Source organism: Schistocerca piceifrons, chromosome 2 (assembly GCF_021461385.2).
Source record: "Schistocerca piceifrons isolate TAMUIC-IGC-003096 chromosome 2, iqSchPice1.1, whole genome shotgun sequence".
Taxonomy (NCBI): domain Eukaryota; kingdom Metazoa; phylum Arthropoda; class Insecta; order Orthoptera; family Acrididae; genus Schistocerca; species Schistocerca piceifrons.
In genome coordinates, this window is record NC_060139.1 from 372,679,911 (window position 1) to 372,703,040 (window position 23,130).

A 23,130-nucleotide genomic window follows, 5' to 3' on the forward strand; every position below is an offset into this window, starting at 1 on the left:
CGAACATTATAAAATCATTTACTAAATGAATTTACAGTCCAACAATCCATGTCAGCTAGATCTACAGTTGATATAATTAATAATGTTTATGAACCATAGAGATCCAATTACTTAATATTTCATAAATAAAAAGTATTTTCTATCAAATCCATCTCTTTGATACGAGGGCAGTTCAATAAGTAATGCAACACATTTTTTTCTGAAACAGGGGTTGTTTTATTCAGCATTGCAATACACCAGGTTATTCCCCAATCTTTTAGCTACACAACACTATTTTTCAACGTAATCTCCATTCAATGCTACGGCCTTACGCCACCTTGAAATGAGGGCCTGTATGCCTGCATGGTACCATTCCACTGGTCGATGTCGGAGCCAACGTCGTACTGCATCAATAACTTCTTCATCATCCGCGTAGTGCCTCCCACGGATTGCGTCCTTCATTGGGCCAAACATATGGAAATCCGACGGTGCGAGATCGGGGCTGTAGGGTGCATGAGGAAGAACAGTCCACTGAAGTTTTGTGAGCTCCTCTCGGGTGCGAAGACTTGTGTGAGGTCTTGCGTTGTCATGAAGAAGGAGAAGTTCGTACAGATTTTTGTGCCTACGAACACGCTGAAGTCGTTTCTTCAATTTCTGAAGAGTAGCACAATACACTTCAGAGTTGATCGTTTGACCATGGGGAAGGACATCGAACAGAATAACCCCTTCAGCATCCCAGAAGACTGTAACCATGACTTTACCGGCTGAGGGTATGGCTTTAAACTTTTTCTTGGTAGGGGAGTGGGTGTGGCGCCACTCCATTGATTGCCGTTTTGTTTCAGGTTCGAAGTGATGAGCCCATGTTTCATCGCCTGTAACAATCTTTGACAAGAAATTTCACCCTCAGCCACATGACGAGCAAGCAATTCCGCACAGATGGTTCTCCTTTGCTCTTTATGGTGTTCGGTTAGACAACGAGGGACCCAGCGGGAACAAACCTTTGAATATCCCAACTGGTGAACAATTGTGACAGCACTACCAACAGAGATGTCAAGTTGAGCACTGAGTTGTTTGATGGTGATCCGTCAATCATCTCGAACGCTCCGCCATTGCAGGAGTCACAGCTGTGCACGGCCGGCCCGCACGCGGGAGATCAGACAGTCTTGCTTGACCTTGCGGCGATGATGACACACGCTTTGCCCAACGACTCACCGTGCTTTTGTCCACTGCCAGATCACCGTAGACATTCTGCAAGCGCCTATGAATATCTGAGATGCCCTGGTTTTCCGCCAAAAGAAACTCGATCACTGCCCGTTGTTTGCAATGCACATCCTTTACAGACGCCATTTTAACATCTCCATACAGCGCTGCCACATGTCGGAAGTCAATGAAACTATACGAGACGAAGCGGGAATGTTTGAAAATATTCCACAAGAAATTTCCGGGTTTTTCAACCAAAATTGGCCGAGAAAAAAATGTGTTGCATTACTTATTCAACTGCCCTCACAATTAAGAAAACAATAAGTATAATTATAATACTGAACCTGAAAATTCTTAACTTTCAATTGCAGTGTATTGGGTTCTTTGGGGAGAAAAGAAAGAAGGAGGTGTGTGTTGACAGTTCCATTACAAGCGTCTCCCATCACAATGCTAAGACAGCTTTCTGTTTGCTGTGCTGCATGTTAGATGTTGATTTCAAGAGCACTGGTGCAGCATTTACCTACATACGAACTCTTCATACTTCTGGGAACATGTATGGATTTTTGGTTGCTTTTAAAAGTTCAATAACTGGTGCTACATTATAAATTTATGTTGAAATAAATGAATAATAATTTAAACGTGTTGAAGCTCTGTCACTACCTTCAGACTGGTTTGCACCCATCGCTGATACTTCTCTTTCTGTGAATTCTGAGATTACATGAACAGAAAGCATATAAGAAATAGTTTTTCCTATTTTCTTTTTCCACAAGAAATATTTGTCATCATTGGTTAATTTTATTTGAATTTCTTTAATTAATATAGTTTCAGAACATGAATCACTCTTGCAGATACTATACAGCCCACTGCCTTTATATATATGGTCACCTGTTATCCCATCATATGATTTCAGACATTCCCACACCACTTAGGGTTTTGACATTTTGATCCGAAGACAAAGTTAACTTTTAATAAATGCCTATATATAAACATGGATGAAAAAATTAACTACAAGCTAATTATTGGTACTCAGTAAAAATCAAATACTAGAAAAACAATAACAGTGACAACAATCAATAATGGAGCTTAGTCAACAATGCAATTAACAATGTCAAAACAATTGAACGTTTCTGCTCATTACTGACTGTGCCAGGAAGCAAGCAACCTACATGATTACTCCCAATGTCCAGAGGGTGTGAACATGGTTGCAAACTGTTTAAAATGATGGCTAGAAATTAGTCAAACTCTAAAACTGAAGAACCAATGTGTGAGTTTGAACCGTACTTTTCATGCCTGTGAAATGCTTGCTACTTTTCAAAAGCTGTAAAATGTAAACATGTTAGTATGCATGGGTATGTTTTTGCTAATGATGTAATTTTCTGCACAATATGTACACCTTCCACACAAATACATCGAGAATAAGTATTTTAGGGCTAAATTCAAATGATTCTTAATTAATGGACATCATTACACCTTCTCAGTAAAAGGGAATGCAAACAGTCACTAAAATTTGGCACTGTTCCTCTCTTCTTCATGTACTACTAAAGTAATTTTTATTTTCGATTTTGTAACCCCAAAAATGTATCAGGTTAATTAGTTATATGTCAATAATATATAGATTAACATTATCCACAGCAATATATTAATCACTTTTAAATTATCTATTCTGTACATATGTAAATGAATATGTATAATGCTTATTTTAGCTTTGGTGTACCCCTGACATGTCTTCATGTACCAATATCCCTGGAGGTAGGACTACCATCTGGGGGTATGTGTGCTCTAGTTGTATACCAGTACTTTAATTCAACTAATGAAAGTTCTGCAGATTGCTTTCATTCATAAGAATAAATGGATAGCTCAGCCAATAAATGGATAGCTCAGCCAACAGCCAACTAAAATATTAAAAGAGTGGTTTCAGTTGAAATAAAAGACTACATGGTCTGACCAACAGAAAATCTATAGACTGGTATTACTTCAAAAGAAAGAATGATTAACTAGTCATTATTCGAACCTACAATGAGCTTTGTTGACTTTTTTCATTTGTTTGCTCCCATAGACTTGTGGGATTTCTGTTGGGTTGTAGACTTGATACATTTCATACTGACACCCACATTACCACAAATCATACAGTGAACTGAACAAGCAAGATGGCGTGGGCTGCTAGGTTACAGAGCCAAAGAACATGTAGTGTGATGGCGGAGATGGAGATATGTCGTTCGTACTTGTTGACGCCATACACCCCCCCCCCCTTCCCCCACAGTGTGGAGCATAGTTTCAGGGCAGTGGAAGGGGGGGGGCCATGTCCACAGTGATGTGATGGGGATGTCCATCTCCAGCAGGAACCGCACTGGGAGGTTGATGTGGAACTCCTGTAGGTGGTGTGGGCGGACGAGGCATCGGCCTGCGTGTAAGGATGGAGTGATGTGGGAGGGACTGTGTACCCTGCGTGATCAGCTGGCAGCATTAGAACTGTAACCCTCCCTATTGGGGTTACCGTAGCTCAGAGGAGCATGCAATCGACCCCACATGGGAGCGGGCGGTTGTCTGACAAGCTGGGTCCCAGGTCGGGTGGGGTGAGTTGTCTTGCAGCAGGATGAAGATGTGGTCGTCATCAATGAGGATGGTGATGTCCTCCACACATCTGAGCGGGACATAGGTTTGCAGAACCACTAGAAGGGGTAGAGGGGAGGAGGTAGAGGAGAGGGTGAGAACCCGAGGAACAGCATTGATGACACAGACACACGTTCAGGTGAGGGCTGTGGTGGCAGCTCTGAGGGGCCATAGCTTGAGTGCGAGTCCTCAGTGCTGGGAGGCTGCATAATGTTGTCGGGCATGAAAGACGCTGGGTCGAGGTGTGCCAATTTCACGGGGTGGAGAGAAACCCTTTAACCCAGATGTCCATCATGTTATCGGTGCAGTTTATGACCTCCTATGGGCCTGGGGCCTGAATTGGTGGGGAAAGTGGGACCCAGATGGTGTCATCGCAGAGAAAATGATCTTGCATGAAAGAAGATCAGAAGGCATGTAGGAGCAGGGGGAGGTGGGGGGGGGGAGAGGGAGTATGGCTAGATGGAGGGTCAGGGAAATGTTTATAAAATGCATTCGGATCCAGCCTATGACAATGTTGGGAAGGGGGATGGAATTGTCAGGGGATGTAGGTTGTAAAAGCTCCCGAGGGAGGACAGGGTTTTCACCATAGACGAACTGACTCATGGTGCCTTCGATATCTGGTTTGTACGATGACCTTAAGCCGAGGAGTACCCACAGGAGGACTCGGTCCAAAGACTGTATTGACACTGCAGTGCTGTCTTAAAAGTGCGATGCCATCATTCTACCAGTCCATTTGCTTCAGGGTGGTAGGCAGAGTTGGGCGAAGAGTGCTGATTCATACTGCTGGCCCTGGTTGGTGGTGACAGTAGCGGGACACGTGAAGTGGGAAATCCAGGAAGAAACAAAACCCTTAGCTACAGTTTCACAAGTTGTTTTGGTGAAAGGTACAACCGCTACCAACCAAGATAAATGATTGCTGCAAGGAAGAACATAACACAAGTCCTCTGAGGGGGGAAGTGGGCCGATAAGGTCCAGGTGTACAAGGCAAAATCAGACAGATGGAATGTCGAATTTGCGGAGAGGCGGAACAGTGTGCCTCATATCGGGGTCACCACTCTGAGATTTCTGTTGGGTTGTAGCCCAAGGAAACACACTCCTTTCTGTAAGACTTGATATATTTTATACAGACGTCCATATTACAACAAGTCATACAGCGAACTGAACAAGCAAGCTGGCGTGGGCCTTTCAGTTACAAAGTCAAAGAACTTGCAATGGCAGAGATATGTTGTTCATATTTGTCGACGCCACAGACTGATTTCACTCAAAAGGATGAATGAGTGGTCCAAGTGAATACAAGAAACTACAACCTATTGAATCAATTGTTTTCATTTGATTGCTTTCATAGATTGCGTCCACTCTAAGCAGTGAATGAATGGTTCAACTGATAGGTAAAATTACAATAGACATTAGTTTTCTAATAACAGCCTGAACTGATTTTTTAAAATTTAGTTACACCCATCAGTAATACATTCAGCGTCCTGAGGGATCTGAGTGGTGTAACAATGACATTACAGCTAATGACATCTCACATCTGTGTGGAATCTCAGGGCCTTGCTGTTCTGACTCAGTGTCACATAATGCATAAACAGAAAACCCTAACCATACAATATTGTTGTAACACTTGAACCATGTTCTATGCTGTAAGCAGTGTACCACTGTTTACCTCAATCTTACAGCTGAGAGTTAAATAATATTCACTAAATATTGCTCTGGGGGCTTCATATTACCAGATTACCCTGTTTCCTAGTACACACTTAACAGAATAATCAAAATATCACATTACAAATTTATCAGTGTTTCGCATTAAATTTAACAAATGTAACAATGCACATTATACCCTATAGTATCAACTTATGTTGTCTGTGATAAGCGACATGAAATACATGAAATTAGTGATACATTTTGTAATTCATGTTGATGACTTTAGGGTAACTGTTTTGCCATTTACTATTTACCATGTATCAATCACCGTTCACCATCCACTGTTCACTGTTTACTGTTCACCATATTCAAATATGTGAATGTGTGCCATACATGCACGTCTTGGTCAAAGGTCAAAAGTAATTTGTTCTCCCCCTTCATGAAGGCAACCCACAAGCAAAATGTCAGTTTGCATCCAGACTATGGTACCCTGTCTTTTTTTTTTATTTTGTAGATAAGAAATAAACTGTCAAGTACAGACATTTTTCAATTTTTGGTCCACTGTGGGACTCAAATGATAAAATGGTAAGTTTGCTACTTATTTTCCAATATGATTCAACACCACACATAAGATTTGTTCAAACCCTATTTTTTTGTCAGCTGTACCATTCGCAACATGAATAACTCTGAATTTGAAATTAGAATGACTGTTGGTGCCTCTCTATCAACATTACCATATTGGTGAAGACTAAATTTTATTCATTAGTTACAGAAATAGTGTGCCTCCCCTACAATATAAAATAAAGGAACTATGAGCATAGTAATAGTCTCTATCTAAAGCATACGTCAATAACTGAAAATGGTTACATTGTTACCTTATATTCAATGATTAATTTCCATACACTAGCGATATTATTGTTGTTGTGGTATCTAGTCTGAAGACTGGTTTGATGCACGTTTCACACTACTCTGTCCTGTGCAAGCCTCTTTATCTCTGAATAATACTGCAACTTGCACCAACTGAACCTGTTTACTGCATTCATACCTTGATCTCTCTCTACAATTCCTACACCCCCCCCCCCCTCACCCACACATGCACTCTTCCCTCCATCATTAAATCTAATAACATTGATGCATAAGGACATGTCCTGCAAACCAGTCTCTTCTTTTAGTCAAGTTGTTACACAATTTTTCCCCATTATGATTCAGTACCTCCTCATTAATTATTTGATCTACCTATCTATAATCTCCAGCATTCTCCTGTGGCAGCACATTTTGAATGCTTCTATTATCTCCTTGCCTGCAATGCCTATTGTGCACATTTCACTTGTGAACCATGCTACACTTCAGACAAATACCTTGAGAAAAGACTTCCTAACACTTATATTTGTATTTGACATTAACACATTCTCCATTTTCAGAAATGCTTTACTTGCTATAACCAGTCTACAGTTTACATACTCTCTACTTCAGCCATCATCAATTATTTTTCTGACCAAACAGCAAAACTCATCACTACTTTCTGTGTCTCATTTCCTATCTAATTCCCTCAATATCGCGTGATTTTATTCGACTACAAACCATTATCTTTTTTTTTTTTTTACTTTTGTTGGTGTTCATCTTGTTTTACCTCCCAAGCCATTACTCTTGCTAGGTAGTTACCCTTAATCACAGTGGCATGTCAGCTTATCCTGCATCTAGGTGAACCACAATTGGTGAGTGCTTTGGCTGATGTCTGCAGAGGTTGCCTGCGATGGCCATACCATTTCGCCACACCTACTGATGTGCACCAACTGGGCAAGACAACAACATCACAGCACCTGGGCTGTCAATGAGTGGGACACCGATTTCACGATTATTATTTCCTCAGCCAGTCATGTGGACTGGGTGTATCAGTTCATGAGGCTTTATAATTAGCAGCCCAGTGAGTCAGCAGAGTTCTTCTCCAGGCTGCCAGCAGTCTCAGCCAGTCATGCAGATTGGGTGTATCATTTCATGAGGCTTTATAACTAACTAGTAGCCCAGTGAGTCAGCAGTTTTTCTCTGGGCTGCAGATTTCTTAAACCAGTGGAGCCAAGAGTTTGTCAAGAGTTCATCTTCAGCAAGAGCCAGATTTCATCTGGATTTCAAACTTAGCAGCAGTCTGAAGAGAGCAGCTGCCAGCCTGGAATCAGCTGCCTACAATAAACTGTCCAGGAGGATAAGAAAGCATCACAGCCCTTAGTGCAGCAATGTTGGTAACAGACTTGGTCTATGGATGAGTGTTTACTTTTGGAAGTGACTGCTAGTTGTGGGACTTAGTTCTCAGCCTGGACAGACTCATAAAAATGTAACCTGAAATGAATGTTATGGATTACACATGTTCCAACACATAAGCATCCAATTACATTGTATTAATTAATTTATGTACCTGTGTTCCAGAAAGTGTCCTGAATGAATTGACTACCCACACACAATGTTGCAGTCTGTTGGATATCAGACAACAGACATGATCTTATCAAGACACTATCCATTCCATTCAACTGCTCTTCTAAGTGATTTGGCTTCTCTGGTAGAATTACAATGTCATCAGAAAACTTCAGAGTTTTCACTGCTTCTCCCTGAACCTCAATACTCTTTCCAAATTACTTCTTGGTTTCCTGTACTACTTGTTCAGTGAACATACTGAACAATGTTCGGGATAGGCTACAATGTTGTCTCACTTATTTAACAGTTAGTGCTTTCTTATGGCCTTCTACTCTTGTCATGCAGTACGGTTTCTATATAAGTTTTAAATAACACTTTGCTGTCTGTATTTTATTCCTACCACCTTCATAATTTCAATGAGTGTAGACCAGTGAACCATGACCAATTAAACTGGCACTTTGATAGTATCATACCTGTCAGCATCTACCTTATTTGGAACTGGAATTATTACTTTCATTCTGAAGTCTGATGATATTTCCTCTGTCTCATATATCTTGCATTCCAGGTGGAATAGATCTGTCATGACTAGCTATCCAAAGGATCTCACTAATTGTGTGGAAGTCCATGTGCCTTGTTTCTGAGTATGTCTTCCAAGGCTCTGTCAGATTCTTCTTGCAGTATCATATCTGCTGTCTCATCTTCACCTACTCTCTCTTCTCTGTGCATAACATTATCCTCAAGTTCGTTTCCCTTATAGAGACATTTGAGCTTTCCCTTCTTGGCTTAGAGCTTGATTGCCATCTGAGATTTTGATATGCATGCACCTGCTTCTCTTTCCTCCAAAGGTCTCTCTAATTTTCCTATAGGTGCAATTTATCTTTTCCCTAGTCATGTATGTTTTTACAGCCTCGCTCTTGTCCTCTAGCTATTCCTGCTTAGCCATATTTGTGTCAGTCTCATTTTTAGATGTCTATACTCCATCTACCTGCTTCATTTGCTGCATTTATATATTTTCTCCTGTTGCCAATTAAATTCAATACTGCCTGTGTTATCCAAGGATTTCTACTGGGCCTTGTCCTGTTAACTATATAATTCTCTGCTGCCTTTGGAATTTTGTCTCTAAAAGCTAGCTACTTATTTGCCCTCTATTGTATTCCTTTTCCTTGTTTCAGTCCAACATTGCCTAACGCCCCACCTGAAACTGTCAAAAACTTATGGTTCTTTCAAATTATCAGGTCCTATCTCATTAGTGTCCACCATTTTTACAGCTTCTACAAGTTCAATCTACGGTTCTTAACCAATACAGTGTGGTTATTTGCACCAAGAAATGTTGTACAGTTTAAAATCTGATTTCGAGATATCTGTCTTACCATGATATAATCAATCTGAAACCTTCCACTGTTCCCAGGTCTCTTCCACTTATACAGCCTTCTTTCATGATTCTTAAAGTACATTATAGCGATGATTAAATTATACTTTATCAGGTGGTATCATTTTTATTCCCCAGTCCACATTCCCTTACTATTTTCCCTTCTCATCTTTTTCCTACTACCGAGTTCCGATCATTAAACACAATTAAATTTTCCTTAACTAAATAAACCATCGTACATTCTTTCAATCTCTTCATCTGTGGATCTAGCTGGTGCATAAGCCTGTAATACTATTGTGGATGTTGGCTGAATGTCTATCTTTGTCATGATAATGCGTTCACTATGTGATTCACAGTAAGGTAACTTACCTGTGTTCTACACATATGACAGTTTTTTTCCTGGTGACATCTGCTCCTGAGTTACCCCTGTCCAGAGATCCAAAAGGGGGTTCTATTTCACCACGAGAATATTTTACCTGCCCTCAGGAAAAAATAATAATGGGTGCAGTCTCCTCTTGCTTTCAGCTACTTGCAGTAACAGCACAGAAAGATCACGTCGGCTAATGTTACATGGTAAGACCAGTCAATCATTGAGACTGTTGCCCCCAAAAATATTGAAAAGGCTGATGCACCTCTTTGGGAACCATACCTTAGTCTGAGTCCCCCCCCCCCCCCCCCCCGCCACACACACATACACTGACACTCCTAGATTGTGGTTGCACGTACAGTGCAGCTGTGTGTCTCACTGAGATACACATGCTACCCTACCTCAGCAACACCCATGGTAAGTGGGTGGTTATTATTATTACTTTTCCATTTCTGACTATGGAACAAACACTAAACTTGAGTTTTTATATGTGAATAAATCCTCTGGCACTTTTATAGTCTGAAAACCATAGGAAATTTAGTAACTACGTGGTTTGTACACCAATAGCATATGTCTGCATGAAATTTTTCAGGCTTACTCTGCCTCAAAAATTTCATGGGCAGAAGATTTCACAGTATAATATTTAAGGCAAATTTTCAAACACATGCAACTAGCTGCTATGAATAAATACAAATAAGTCAAGGCTAAAAGCAGCTCACTAAGTCGATCATCTAGACTCAAAGCCAAAAATGGAATATGTGGGTGTACAGGTTACAGCAAAGTTCAAAGCTCTGAGACACCAGGATGAACTCATTCCACTTGAGGACTAATTCCCTCTAGTGGTACCGATAACACTGCCTCAAGCCAGCAAGGCCAGCCAAAAAGGGCACTTCACACTTTACTCGTCTGTGTCGTTGATTTCTGCAAGCTGGCTGCCACCTTCAGGCACTGCTATGCTGTCTTGTTCTTTAAGCTTCATTCATACATTTGGCCTAGCCTACGTCGTCGCCGTCTGCAGCCAGTATAAAGCCATGCTTCAGAAATGCCGTATCATATTACGGATATGTCGCCATTCATTCGAATTCAGACATTTGTGGTACAGGGGCCAGAAACATTTGCTTTAATTTGGGAAGGGGGCCAGATATTACAATCCCAATCTCTCTCTCTCTCTCTCTCACACACACACACACACCTTTCCTATACGCCCATGTTGGGGCTAGAGCGTTCTTTAATCTTCCTTATATTGTTCGTAAGGTCCTAAGCGAGTATATGATGAGGAAAGTAAAATTTTTAATAATCTGTCTTTGATGATCCTTTAAGCTCCTGACATTCTTTTGACAACGAAGTTTTTCTGGGAACTTTGTTTTTAAAAACAGTGGATACAACTCAGCCAGTCATTGGCAGCAGTATGCCTTTGAATTCCTTCAACCTCCTCCCATGCCTGATCTAAGGTTCATCAGAAATACTCAAGCAGTAGGCCTACTCAAATAGTCATTACACAAGGCAGTTTCTTTGTCAGGTAAATACACTTGTCACAAATTTTCCAACAAATCCAAGGCGTGCATTTCCTATATTCGTTAAAAAGATCAGGATCTTTCACTAGTCGACGACGAAAACATCAAAGACGGCGCACAAGCTTGAATTGTACAAGGATACGATGAAAACATTACAGATGGCGCACAAGCTTAAACTTGACAAGGATGCCGCAGTAAATCCGGCGTGTCTTGTCAAAAGAAGTATCTTGGCATTCGCCTGATGTGATTTAAATGAACTTAAATCTGGACGATATTATCTTTTCCTCACAGTAACAAGTACCACGTAATGTTATATATGTGTAATCATTGTGAAAGTCCAGCAGCTGATCACTAATACTGAACTCAAAAGCTACCACTCGACCAGTTTCTTTCCACTACCTCAAGGCCATTATATTGCATTTATGTACTTGTTACAAGACGCTGTTGCAGGCAACAAATCGGCGTCCTAAGTTATTCAAAAATTCTATTTTCTATGAGATATAATTTCCCCATAGAGAACTGTGTCGTAGCTAACAATTCGAGTGTGTGACTCGTGCTGCCCGAGAGGTCGTTCACATGCAACAAAAATAAGATTCCCAATTCCCATCAGTCCGTTTCTAATGAGTATGGCCAATTCATTTACGTCCATGATCTGCTAGACATCCAATGTAAAACAAGAGTTGTGATACGCACAGGTGATGCTTTCTAAATAAGCGATTGTCTCAAAACTTCTTTGTCATTTAGTTTCTCACTGGGAGCATGCCGTGGCAAAAAAAGAAAAAGCAAACAAAAGTTTCCGACGCGCTGATTTTCAAAAATATTGAAAACAAGTGTTCGCAGCTACCGATAACTACGGTAAATATACACGTGTTTCCATCAGTGTAGAGATCCTGTCATTAATCACGCAAGATCAGTAACGCTAAAAGTCTGGTTAAATTCGATAAAAAGTGACTCCAATGTTAAGGCTACACAAATCGATTCTGTGCAGCATATTGATTTGCTCGGATGATTTTTTTTCCCCTCTGTCTGTCAGCTGCGACCATTGTCCTGCGGTCACATGTTTCTGATGCATAATTATGAAAAATAATTTTGATAGTATGAATTGCAGCGATACAAGCGGATGTTGCATGGTGATTTGAGTTTTCTCCCTAATAACTTACCAGTCTTCTTTCAACGTTTCGTGTCTTGATGCTCGTTTCTCCATCTGTAGATAGGACAGACATGGCTGTGTCTGTCCGTTTTGTAATTTTGTAATAAAATCAGCTATTAAAATAGGATGCTAAGCCCTATAACGTTTCTCAACGCTTCTGGAACAATATACATAGCACGTTCAGATCCCAAACCAAAGTAATCATTGTATGTATCCTGAGTTCAACGCCGCTGATTTTTTATTGTTCTTCATTTGCAACCTACTTCGTTAAAGCAATAAAATGCGGTTCAAAGATAGGCAGGCAGCATCTACCACACGGTCATTTGTATCGTTAATTATGAAATGACAACAAATCAGCTAAAAGCATAAAACAGATCAATGCGCAGATCCGAAAACAATTCGTTGGCATTTCTTGAACAAAAGAGGGAAGTCAATACGCAAAATAATAGCAAAATTTCAACTTGTTTTTTTGAATTTCATATCTGTGAAATTAGTGCGAATAAATAAAAGCATTTTCCGTGTTTTTGAAATGCAGAATTGCAGTACAATATTACAACTACAGTCAAATTTGCAGAAAATAAATGTGCCCTCAGAAAGAATGAAACCTGGAACGTTTTGGATGTTACACAAAAATATCAACGTGCCGATGACCTTGATGGAACCGCCAAAGCTGCGCCCGCCCCCCTTTCCCCCTAAAACTAGCTTCCTGCAATTTTTACTACATAGATTTAGCAAATTTTTTAATATCGTGAGCAGGTTTAACAAAAACGAAACATTATCGAAAACTACTACTTGAATGAACTATACTGATGAAAAACATCGCACACAACTAATTAATGTACCGGTGTCATCGTATCATATTGGTCTTATGGTTATTTGTAGTACAGAACATACTTGATTTGCTCCTTGTAAATTATTGATAGTCCATAAACTGTTAATCTGAAATGAAAGGAGCTATGATTAAGATTTACTATCTCACTGAAATCAAGTTCAGCAATTGTGTCGCATTCTGTCTATAAGATAGCTAAATTTGACAGTCTTCTTTCACCCATACTCGACCTTAAATCATTTTTAACTTGCTGAAACTGCGTTCTCAAGATGCTGTAGCAATCGACATCGTGAAAACTATCGTTAAAGCAATTTAGAAGTTTGGGCAGGCATCCCATCAACCACATTTTGAAAAAAGAAACCTCAAGATATTTAAAGGGGAAGATGTGTCAATGTTCAATCCGCTCTTTGACATGGAACTTGAAAGTTGATATTTCGCTAACCAGTTCTGCTGTATCAGTATTCCTGCTATAATGCTCAGAAAAATTAGGGGATCATGACTTTGCGTTTATGCCATACTCCATTGTGAAATAACTGAGGACAGGGTATGTTATCAAACTATACTTTTACCTTTCACAAATTAAGTAGCCTATATAACATAACATCATTGCATCCCTGAAAGTTAATATAAAATGAAACGAAACGCCAGACAGGTCTTGGAAACAATGAGGAAACAATCATTCATACCCTCATCTTGGGTGCTTTTCAATAGACTTTGAGAGCTTCAGTGTCATGTACGTCCTCAATGAGTGTTTATCACTGCCTGATGCATATATCACGTGCTCTGTATAGGTCTTTGGACGTCACCCTAAAATAACCGTTCCTATTCTTCAGATAGAGAGTTTTTGGAGAGTCTGGGTGGAATAGGACGACCACCAACATGGGTACCACCATATGCAGCAGCCATCACATAGTCCAACCGGATGAGATCGATGTACTGCCTAGCAGGAGGGCAACCATGAACGACGACAAGATCCATATCACTGTCAACACAGAAACCACCTCATAACATCACAGAATCTTGGAAATCTGTCGATTTCCTGGACAACATTTGGCAGGTACTGCTCACCACAGGCCTCCACACATGAACACGGCCATCACCTTGCATCAGAGGATATCTGGACTGATCCGTGAACAACACATTTCGCCAATGACGAAGTTGCCAGTTGACATGTAAATGGCAGAACAGAAGGCGACCTGCAAAATGTTGTCTAGTCAAGTGGAATACCTGAACAGGACGTCTATGTCATAGGGTCCTTCTAGTAACCTGTTCATTACACAGTTTTGATGTTGCTGAGCAATAGTCGTACAATAATTTTTAAATGAACACATCACCATTTGACTGTTCATTACAATCTGATCAGACACAGCAGCTCCAGTGGTCTTCAGAAATCATCTTGGAGAGCTCTGTCAGTATGACACCGCAATGCTGAGGTGACCAGATAACAGTATTCAAATGGAGTTGTAATGTGTCAGTGACCTTCTCCAACTCATCTTGTGTACTGATCTGTCTTCCCGTAGTGCGTCCACAACCTTTAGATGACACATGGAGAGGCATTGTCATCTGCAGCAACATGAGTGACAGTCCACCCTTTTTGGATCAAACCACTGCTGGTGTAACTTGCACTGCACTGAGATGGAACAGAATAGAATATCTACATCTACATATAAAATCTGCAAACCACTGTGAGGTGCATGGTAGAGGGTATGTCCCTTTGTTCATTATTTGCATTTCTTCCTGTTCCATTCGCGTATGGAGCATGGGAAGAATGATTGTTTAATTATTTCTGTGCATGCAGTAATTATTCTAACCTTATCTGAAGTTACTTCTACATTTATTTTTTATTTTTATTTACTTCTCAAGTTCCATAGGACCAAACTGAGGAGCAAATCTCCAAGGTCTTGGAATGTGTCAGTACATGAAGTTACAACATAAAAGTAATAACAGATAAAAATAAATGTTTATGAACCAGAAAAAAGTCGGTCCATAAGTTTAAGTAAACACAGTCAACAATACAACAAGAATAAGCTTAAGTTTTCAAGGAACTCCTCGACAGAATAGAAGGAGTGACCCATGAGGAAGCTCTTCAGTTTCGATTTGAAAGCTCGTGGATTATTGCTAACAGTTTTCAATTCGAGTGGTAGCTTACTGAAAATGTATTCAGCAGTACACTACACACCTTTCATCACAAGAGTTAAGGAAGTCTGATCCAATTGCAGGTTTTATTTCTGCCGAATATTAACTGAGTGAAAGCTGCTTATCGTTAGGAATAACCTAATATTGTTAACAAGAAATGACAGTAAAGAATATACATATATATTGAGAGCCCAATGTCAAAATACTCAGACTCGTGAACAGGGGTCGACAAGAGGTTCGTGAACTTACACCACTTATTGCCTGAACCACCCGCTTCTGAGCCAAAAATATGCTTTTAGAATGGGAATATTTACCCCAAAATATAATACCATATAACATAAGCGAACGAAAATAAGCAAAGTAGACAATTCTCGTGTCGAACGATCACTCACTTCAGATACCGTTCAAATAGTAAAAGTGGCAGCATTAAGTCTTTGAAAAAGATCCTGAACATGGGCTTTCCACAACAGTTTACTATCTATCTGAACATGTAGAATTTGATCTGTTCAGTTTCACTAATCATATGCCCATTCTGTGAAATTAAAACAGGTTTTGTTGAACTGTGTGTTATAAACTCTAAAAACAGAGTCTTACTGTGATTTAGCATTCGTTTATCTTCTACAAACCGTGAACTTAGGTCATGAACTGCACTATTTGAAACTGAGCCGATGTTTCACACAACATCGGTTACTACCAAGCTAATGTCATCAGCAAACCGAGTTACCCATAGTACTACAGGGCATTTCATTTATATAAATAAGGAACAGAAGTGTCCCCAACACTAATCCCTGGGGCAACCCCCACTTGACCATATCCCACTCAGACCCCACATCACAGTCATTCTCAACATTGTGAATAATGGTCTTTTGCTGTCTGTTGGTAAAGTAAGTGGCGAACCAATTGTGAGCCTCTCCCCATATTCCATAATGGTCCAACTTCTGGAGCAATATTTTGTGATCAAAACAATCAAATGCCTCAGTTAAATCAAAAAAATGCCTAGCGTTCGAAAACTTTTATTTAACCCATCCAGTGCCTCACAGAGAAAAGAGAATATAACATTTTCAGTTGTTAAATGACTTCTAAAGCCGAACTGTACATTTTATAGCAAATCGTGTAAAATAAAATGCTCACTTATCCTTACATACACAGCATTTTCAATAACTTTAGTAAACACTGATGGCATAGAAATAGTTCTAATATTATCTACGTTATCCCTTTCTCCCTTTTTATAAAGTGGCTTTACTACTGAGTACTTTAATCGTCGAGCAAACTGACCATTCCTAAAGGAAAATTTACAAATATGGCTAAATACAGGGCTAACATATGCAGCACAGTACTTTAATACTCTGTTAGGCACTCCATCATAACCGCGAGAGTCCTTTGTCTTCAGTGATTTAATTATTGACTCAATCTCCTTCTTGTCTGTATCACAGAGGAGTATTTCAGACATCAATCTCAGAAAGGCATTTGACAAGAAAGTTATATGATTCCCTGTAGAACCTAAATTTTTATTTAATCCACCAGCAATGCTCAGAAAATGATTGTTAAGTACTGTACATATATCTGATTTATCAGTAACAGAAATATTTTTACTGCAAACTGACTTTATATTGTTAACCTTATGCTGCTGACCAGACACTTCCTTCACAACTGACCATGTAGTTTTAATTTTATCCTGTGAATTAGCTATTCTAGATGTATAACACTTACTCTTTGCCTTCCTAATAACATTTTTAAGCACCTTACAATACTGTTTGTAATGGGCTACTGTAGCTTGATTGTGACTACTTTTATCATTTTAATATAATTCCCACTTTCTTCTACATGATATTTTTATCATGCTAGTTAGCCACCCAGGCTGTCTATTAATGCTAGTACACCGTTTAGAACGTTCTAATGGAAAGCAACTCTCACAGAGCATGAGAAATGTGTTAAGGATAGCATTATATTTATCACCTATATTATCGACACTATGAACATCATGCCACTCTTGTTCTTTGACAAGGTTTAACAAACTCTCTATTGCTGTTGGATTAACTTTCTTACTTAGTTTGTAATTAAATGAGACATTTCTTTGAATACTAAGGCTTTTTAGTGTTAAAATTTGTGCATAATGGTCTGAAAGGCTATTCACCCTTTTACTAACAGAATGCCCATCTAGTAATGAAGAATGAATAAAAATATTGCTATGGCTGTGCTACTTTTCCCCTGCACCCTAGTTGGAAAAAACACAGTCTACATCAGATCATATTAACTTATGAGATCTAGCAACATCCTTTTTCTTGCACCATCACATACAAAATTTATACTGAAGTTGCCACGTATAACTAATTTCTGGTCCTTCCTACAAAGTGAATCAAGAACCTTCTTTAGCTTGAGCAGAAATGCTCTGAGGTCAGAGTCAGGGGACCTGAAAACAACAACAATTAGAAGTTTAGTTTCACTAAATTCAGCTACCCCTGCACAACATTCAAATAGCTGTTCAGTGCAGTGCCATGATACGTCTATTGACTCAAATGGAATACTGTTTTTTACATACATAGCCTCTCCCTCATCCCGCAAGGAACTCCTTGAAAAACAGCCAGCTGATCTGTATCCTGCTAACGGAAGCCTCCGAATTGTCGGATTATTTAAGTGGTGCTCTGATATACCAATAATTTCAGTCAACATCTATAAGCAGTTCACTAATTTTATCTCTAATTCCTTTTATATTGTGATGAAATACGTTAACTCCTTCTCTACTTGGGAACATTACATCCTCTGAAGGTGAGCCCTTAGTTAGAGAGATTTTCTTTAAGCAGGTATACCGATTTTCTGACTTCAGTCTAAAAAAGGTGCAGCTCTACTAACACCAACTACTACAGGAGTTTTTCCATGAGTGATCCCACCACCACCACTACCCATTACACCGTCACCTACAAGCTTTGCCAGCCATCCCTTCCTGTACCTCTCTGCAGTGATTCTCCATCCAAGGTAACATGTGCGACCTTCCTACAAAAAAGTCACAAATTTCACTTGATATCCCATATGACCATACTTTGGACAATAAGCATAGGCGTGATACTAAGTCAAGTGCTTCTCGGAAATCAAGAACTATGGCATCTATCTGATTGCCTTGATCCAGAACTCTCAAAAAAGTACTGTCAGAAAAGTGCAAGTTGGGTTTCACATGATCGACATTTTTGAAATCCTTGCTAGCTGGCACTGAGGGGATCATTCTGTTCAAGATACCTCATTATGTCTGAACTCAGAATATGTTCTAAGATCCTACAACAAATTTGTATCAAGGATATTGAATGGTAGTTTTGTGGATAACTTCTACTACCCTTCTTGTAGACTGGTGTGACCTGTGCCTTCTTCCAAGAATTGGTCACGGTTTTTTTTTAGGGATTATAGTTAGAAGATGGGCTCACTCAGCCTCAAATTCAGTACAGAATCTGGCAGGGATTCCATCAGCTTTGTTCAAATTTAACAAATTCAGCTGTTTCTAAACACCACTGACACTAATACTTAATTGATTTTTCTTTCAATGGTGTGAGGATTACATTGGGACAATTCTAATGGGTTTTTCTTTGCAAAGTAACATTTAAAAACGGAGTTAAGAATTTCAGCTTTTGCTTTCCTACCTTCAATTTCAGTTCCTGTCTCATTCACTAGGAACTCGACACTAACTTTGGTGCAACTAACAGCCTTTGCGCACAGCCAGAATTTCTTTGGGTTCTGTGAGAGTTCCCTTGACAATATTCTGCTGCAGTAATCATTGAAAGTATCAGGCATTGCTCTCTTAACAGCCAAATGCTTTTCATTTAGCATCTCGCCATCTATTGTCCTACGTTTGGTTTTATACCTGTTATGCTGTAATCTCTGTACATTCAGAAGTTTCTTTGCAGTGACCATATACCATCTAGGTTATCTTCAATCGTGAACTGTGCTACTGGGTACAGATCTATCAAGTGCATGGTCAACTATTCTTTTAAACTTGGACCAGAGCTCCGCTACTTGCTCCAGCCCTGTGTTGAAAGTTCCTCGTTGAGATATCACACTACTGATTTTTTATCTAGTGTTCTGAACCTATGTATAAATCGAATAGATTATTTATTCACCTTTGAACATGTTGACATGCAATCAGGGTCATCAAATAAATTAATGTACACTTATATTTACAACATACCATGATTTTTCATTAATTCTTACTTAATTGTGTTACAAGGAGCTTTTTTGAGTAACTATTTTAGGAAATTATGTTGTTATACAAACTGATCACATTTTGCGATCCTAATACAGTGCTTCACAGTGAATCAGCATATCATGTTAGTATCTTCATACCTACACGATGTGTAAACATTTTAATAATGATAAACTTTACCTCTGTGTTACCTTATACAATATGGCACGGTAGTGCAATGGTAGTTTCACAAAACATTACAATTTTAATTTTTTAAACTCCCATTTCAAAACATTATGTCATCTATTGTACATTCTTCAAATTCCTTCACCTTATAGAAGGCTTTACTCTTTATCCACTTTGTTGTACACTTTTAAATATGTTTGGGGGCACTGATGAGGCATTTTTAGGTTGCTTTGTCACGTTATTTGTGATCGGTTCAATAAAGCGTTCAAAAATGACAACTGTCATCTATATACCTCACTAAAAACACTAGTACACTGGTCCGCACATCCTTCTGAGGGGTAACATGACACTGTAATGCATAATACAGCCAATAGATGGTGAATGATTTTTATTGTTGCCTACTTTGAAAGTGATGTATTGCATAGTTTGTTGTATATCTATGACAACATTAGTTGTGGAGGCTTCACCAACATCTGCAGAACTGCTAGCCATTGGAAAAAGACTTAGCTCTGACCGATTTTCTTCCACAGAGTTAGTGACCACCTCAGCTGGAGCGATCTGACTGTGCCTGATTTCTTCTGACACAGTTTTATTATCTTGTTCTTGTAATACAATACTATCATGTCGATTTACTTTTAACATATTTGTGTCTTCTTGTTCGCAGCCAGTTTCCAAGTGCTGATCATAGTTTCTTGCTATCTTTATCTTTTCATTGAACAATTTTTCTGAACTGACTTTCTGAAGGTCTATTTAGGCCAATTCCTGAAAAGAAACCAATTTGTAATTGAATTGAGAAAATAACCATCTGTATATTCATGCTGCATACATAGTGTTATGAACTCAAAAACTACTTGACAGTTTGACCCATTTGCAGCGAATTGTTCTTTCTGGGATAGGCCAAGGTCTCGTCATGGTTACTCTGACCTACTTTCACTTTTAAGCAATTTCTCCCACCCTCAAGACAAGTGCTATACAACATAATAGCTCAAGCGCCTAATTTATTTATTTAATTTTGGTCCTGTGACATCTTGTACAGATACAGGACAAGCCAGTACAGAATACAGGGGAGATGAAGATTACCCCCACACAACACAGATATATATATATATATATATATATATATATATATATATATATATATATATATATATATATATATATATATATGGGTCATTCAGTAGTTTAAGAGACAAAGTGTTCTGGAGAAAAAAGCGTTTATTTTTACAAAACAATACTTTTTATAGTTTTCAACATAATCCCCTTGAGTATTTATGCACTTATTCCAACAAGCTACAAGCTCTTTTATTTCGGCTGCAAAGACTCTTTATCTTCATGTTCACATGTCCTGGTTGTCCTGGAACCTCTTCCCATGCAATGCCTCCTTCAGTGCACCAAATGAAAATCACTAGGTGCTAAATCAGGAGTGAAAGAGGGATGAAGCAGTACTTCCCAGCCCATTTTGTCGATGGTTTCACATGTTAGTTGAGCACTATGAGGACGTGCATTGTCTTGCTGGAGAATCACATCTCTCCTCTGAGATCCACGACATCTCTCTCTCATGGCTGGCTTCATCTTGTTTAAAATCAAATCCATGTAGAATTGGTTGTTCATTGTGTGCTGCTCTTCGAGATAATCACAAAAAAACCTGGACATTCAGCATCACGAAACACTGTCAACGTGACTTTTCCTGGTGATGGTTGGGTTTTGAATTTTTTCTTGACAGGTGAGTTGGTGTGCTTCCACTCCATGCTTTGCTTTTTGATTGTGGCTCATAATAGTGAACTCAAGTTTCATCACAAGTTAAAATTTTGTTGAGGAAGTGTTCACCTTCTCTTTCATAATGTTCCTTTAGCTCTGTGCACACTCTTGACCTTGTTTCCTTGTGTTGCCACGTCAACTCCTTTGGGTCTCATCTTGCTCGTTTTACGGTACTTTAGCTTGTTACAGACACTGTTATGAACTGTACCAGTAGTAACTTGAACCTTACCAACTATCATTTCAACAGTCAGACGGCGGTCGGCATGAATAATGTCATCAATTCGACTTTCAAGTGAGGGAGTTGAAACAACTGGTCAGCCAGACCACTGTTCGTTAGTCACTGAGTCATGGCCATTTTTGAACTGCTCTATGCACTTGTAAAAATTTCCACATTTCATACAACCTTCACCATAAACTTTAGAAATCTTACAGCATGTATTCACTGGTTGCTCGCCTTCAGTAAGTAGAAAGGAATAACAGGACATTGTTCAACTAATGTGGATGTTTCAAGCGAACGCGACAACTTGAAATGTATTTTTGAGGTTATAAACAAAACAGTGGTGATATATCAGCTGATGAGGGCTCATCCCAGTGATGTCAAATTAAAGCCATAAACTTGCTTCAAGTCATCTATGTACAAAAGAAAGAGTACTGGACCTAATGTCAACCCTTGTGGCACACCATATTTCATTGTACTTTTTTGATGTATATATTGTTGTTCTTATAATGTTTCCAATGAATTTGTCCTGTTTAAGAAAAACTTTTTGTTGTCAGTTAGTAAGATATAACCTAACCCACTCATTTGGAATACCTCTAATCCCTTTCTTTCCAGTTTATATAATAGCATTGTGTTCGATAATATCAAATGCTTTGGATAGGTCCAAGAAGATTCCAGAAGCCATTTTCTTTTCATCTATGGCTTTTAACATAGCATGTAGGAGTTCATAGACTGCTGTAGTTGTGGATCTTGATTGCCTGAAACTATGCTGATTGTTTGACAGCAAGAAGTTTTTGTTAGTGAACTCTAGCAATCTATTGTGAAAAAGCTTCTCAAAGATCTTTGACAAGCCAGTATGCTGAGCTGCAAGCTTGTAATGATTAACGTTGCCTGTGGCTCCCTTTTTGTGCAAGGTGGTTACCTTCACAACTTTAAGGAGATTTAGAAATGTATCAGTGGTAAAGGAGTGATTCATGATATCCTGTTTCGTTTATAACATAGTCTGGAATAACATCAAAACTACATGAAGGTTTTTTTAATGATATAAATGCCAGTATGAGCTTATTGTATGTCACCTGTTTCAGAAACATAAACTCACTGAGCGAGGGGGGAGGGAGTTTGGTTTTCAGTGTGGTGCATATTAAGAGTTTGAAAGCTACTTTGGATGAGATCATTTGCTATTTTGCATTGAAATTTTCGAATGGGTAACATTTACCTTATTTCTAGATTTTGAACCACTATCATATGCTTCAACATCGATTTTGAAATCGATTTATGGGGAAGATACATTGTGATTTCACTCACATGCAACCTATAGGATAGTGTCTAACATAAAACTCTGCATCTTGTTGCAAAAACTAAATCATGATTGGCTCTATTCTAAGTAAACCACATTAAGACATCACTGCTAACTTAAAACTCATTGTTGAGCATGGAAAAATTGGGATATATCTTCATTCACTGCCAACAACTCTCTCACATCGCATTGATCAGCTGAGTTTCCTGACAACTCTTTATAGAAGCGATCATCCTCAAATGTGGTGCTTATTTGCGGTAGTGCCTATGAAATTAATGAAATGAAGGCTGTTGTTCTGTCACATCC

General features: G+C 39.1%; 1 protein-coding gene across 1 annotated transcript; it reads right to left on the minus strand.

Annotated features, from left to right (window-relative positions):
* Positions 1 to 22,143: 22,143 nt before the first annotated feature.
* Positions 22,144 to 22,702, minus strand: LOC124775406. Its single transcript, XM_047250240.1, has 2 exons — positions 22,604 to 22,702; positions 22,144 to 22,509 (listed from the first exon to the last, which is right to left on the minus strand). Exons 1-2 carry the CDS (start codon positions 22,700 to 22,702, stop codon positions 22,144 to 22,146), a joined length of 465 nt encoding a protein of 154 aa, XP_047106196.1.
* Between the last annotated feature and the right edge of the window lie 428 nt (positions 22,703 to 23,130).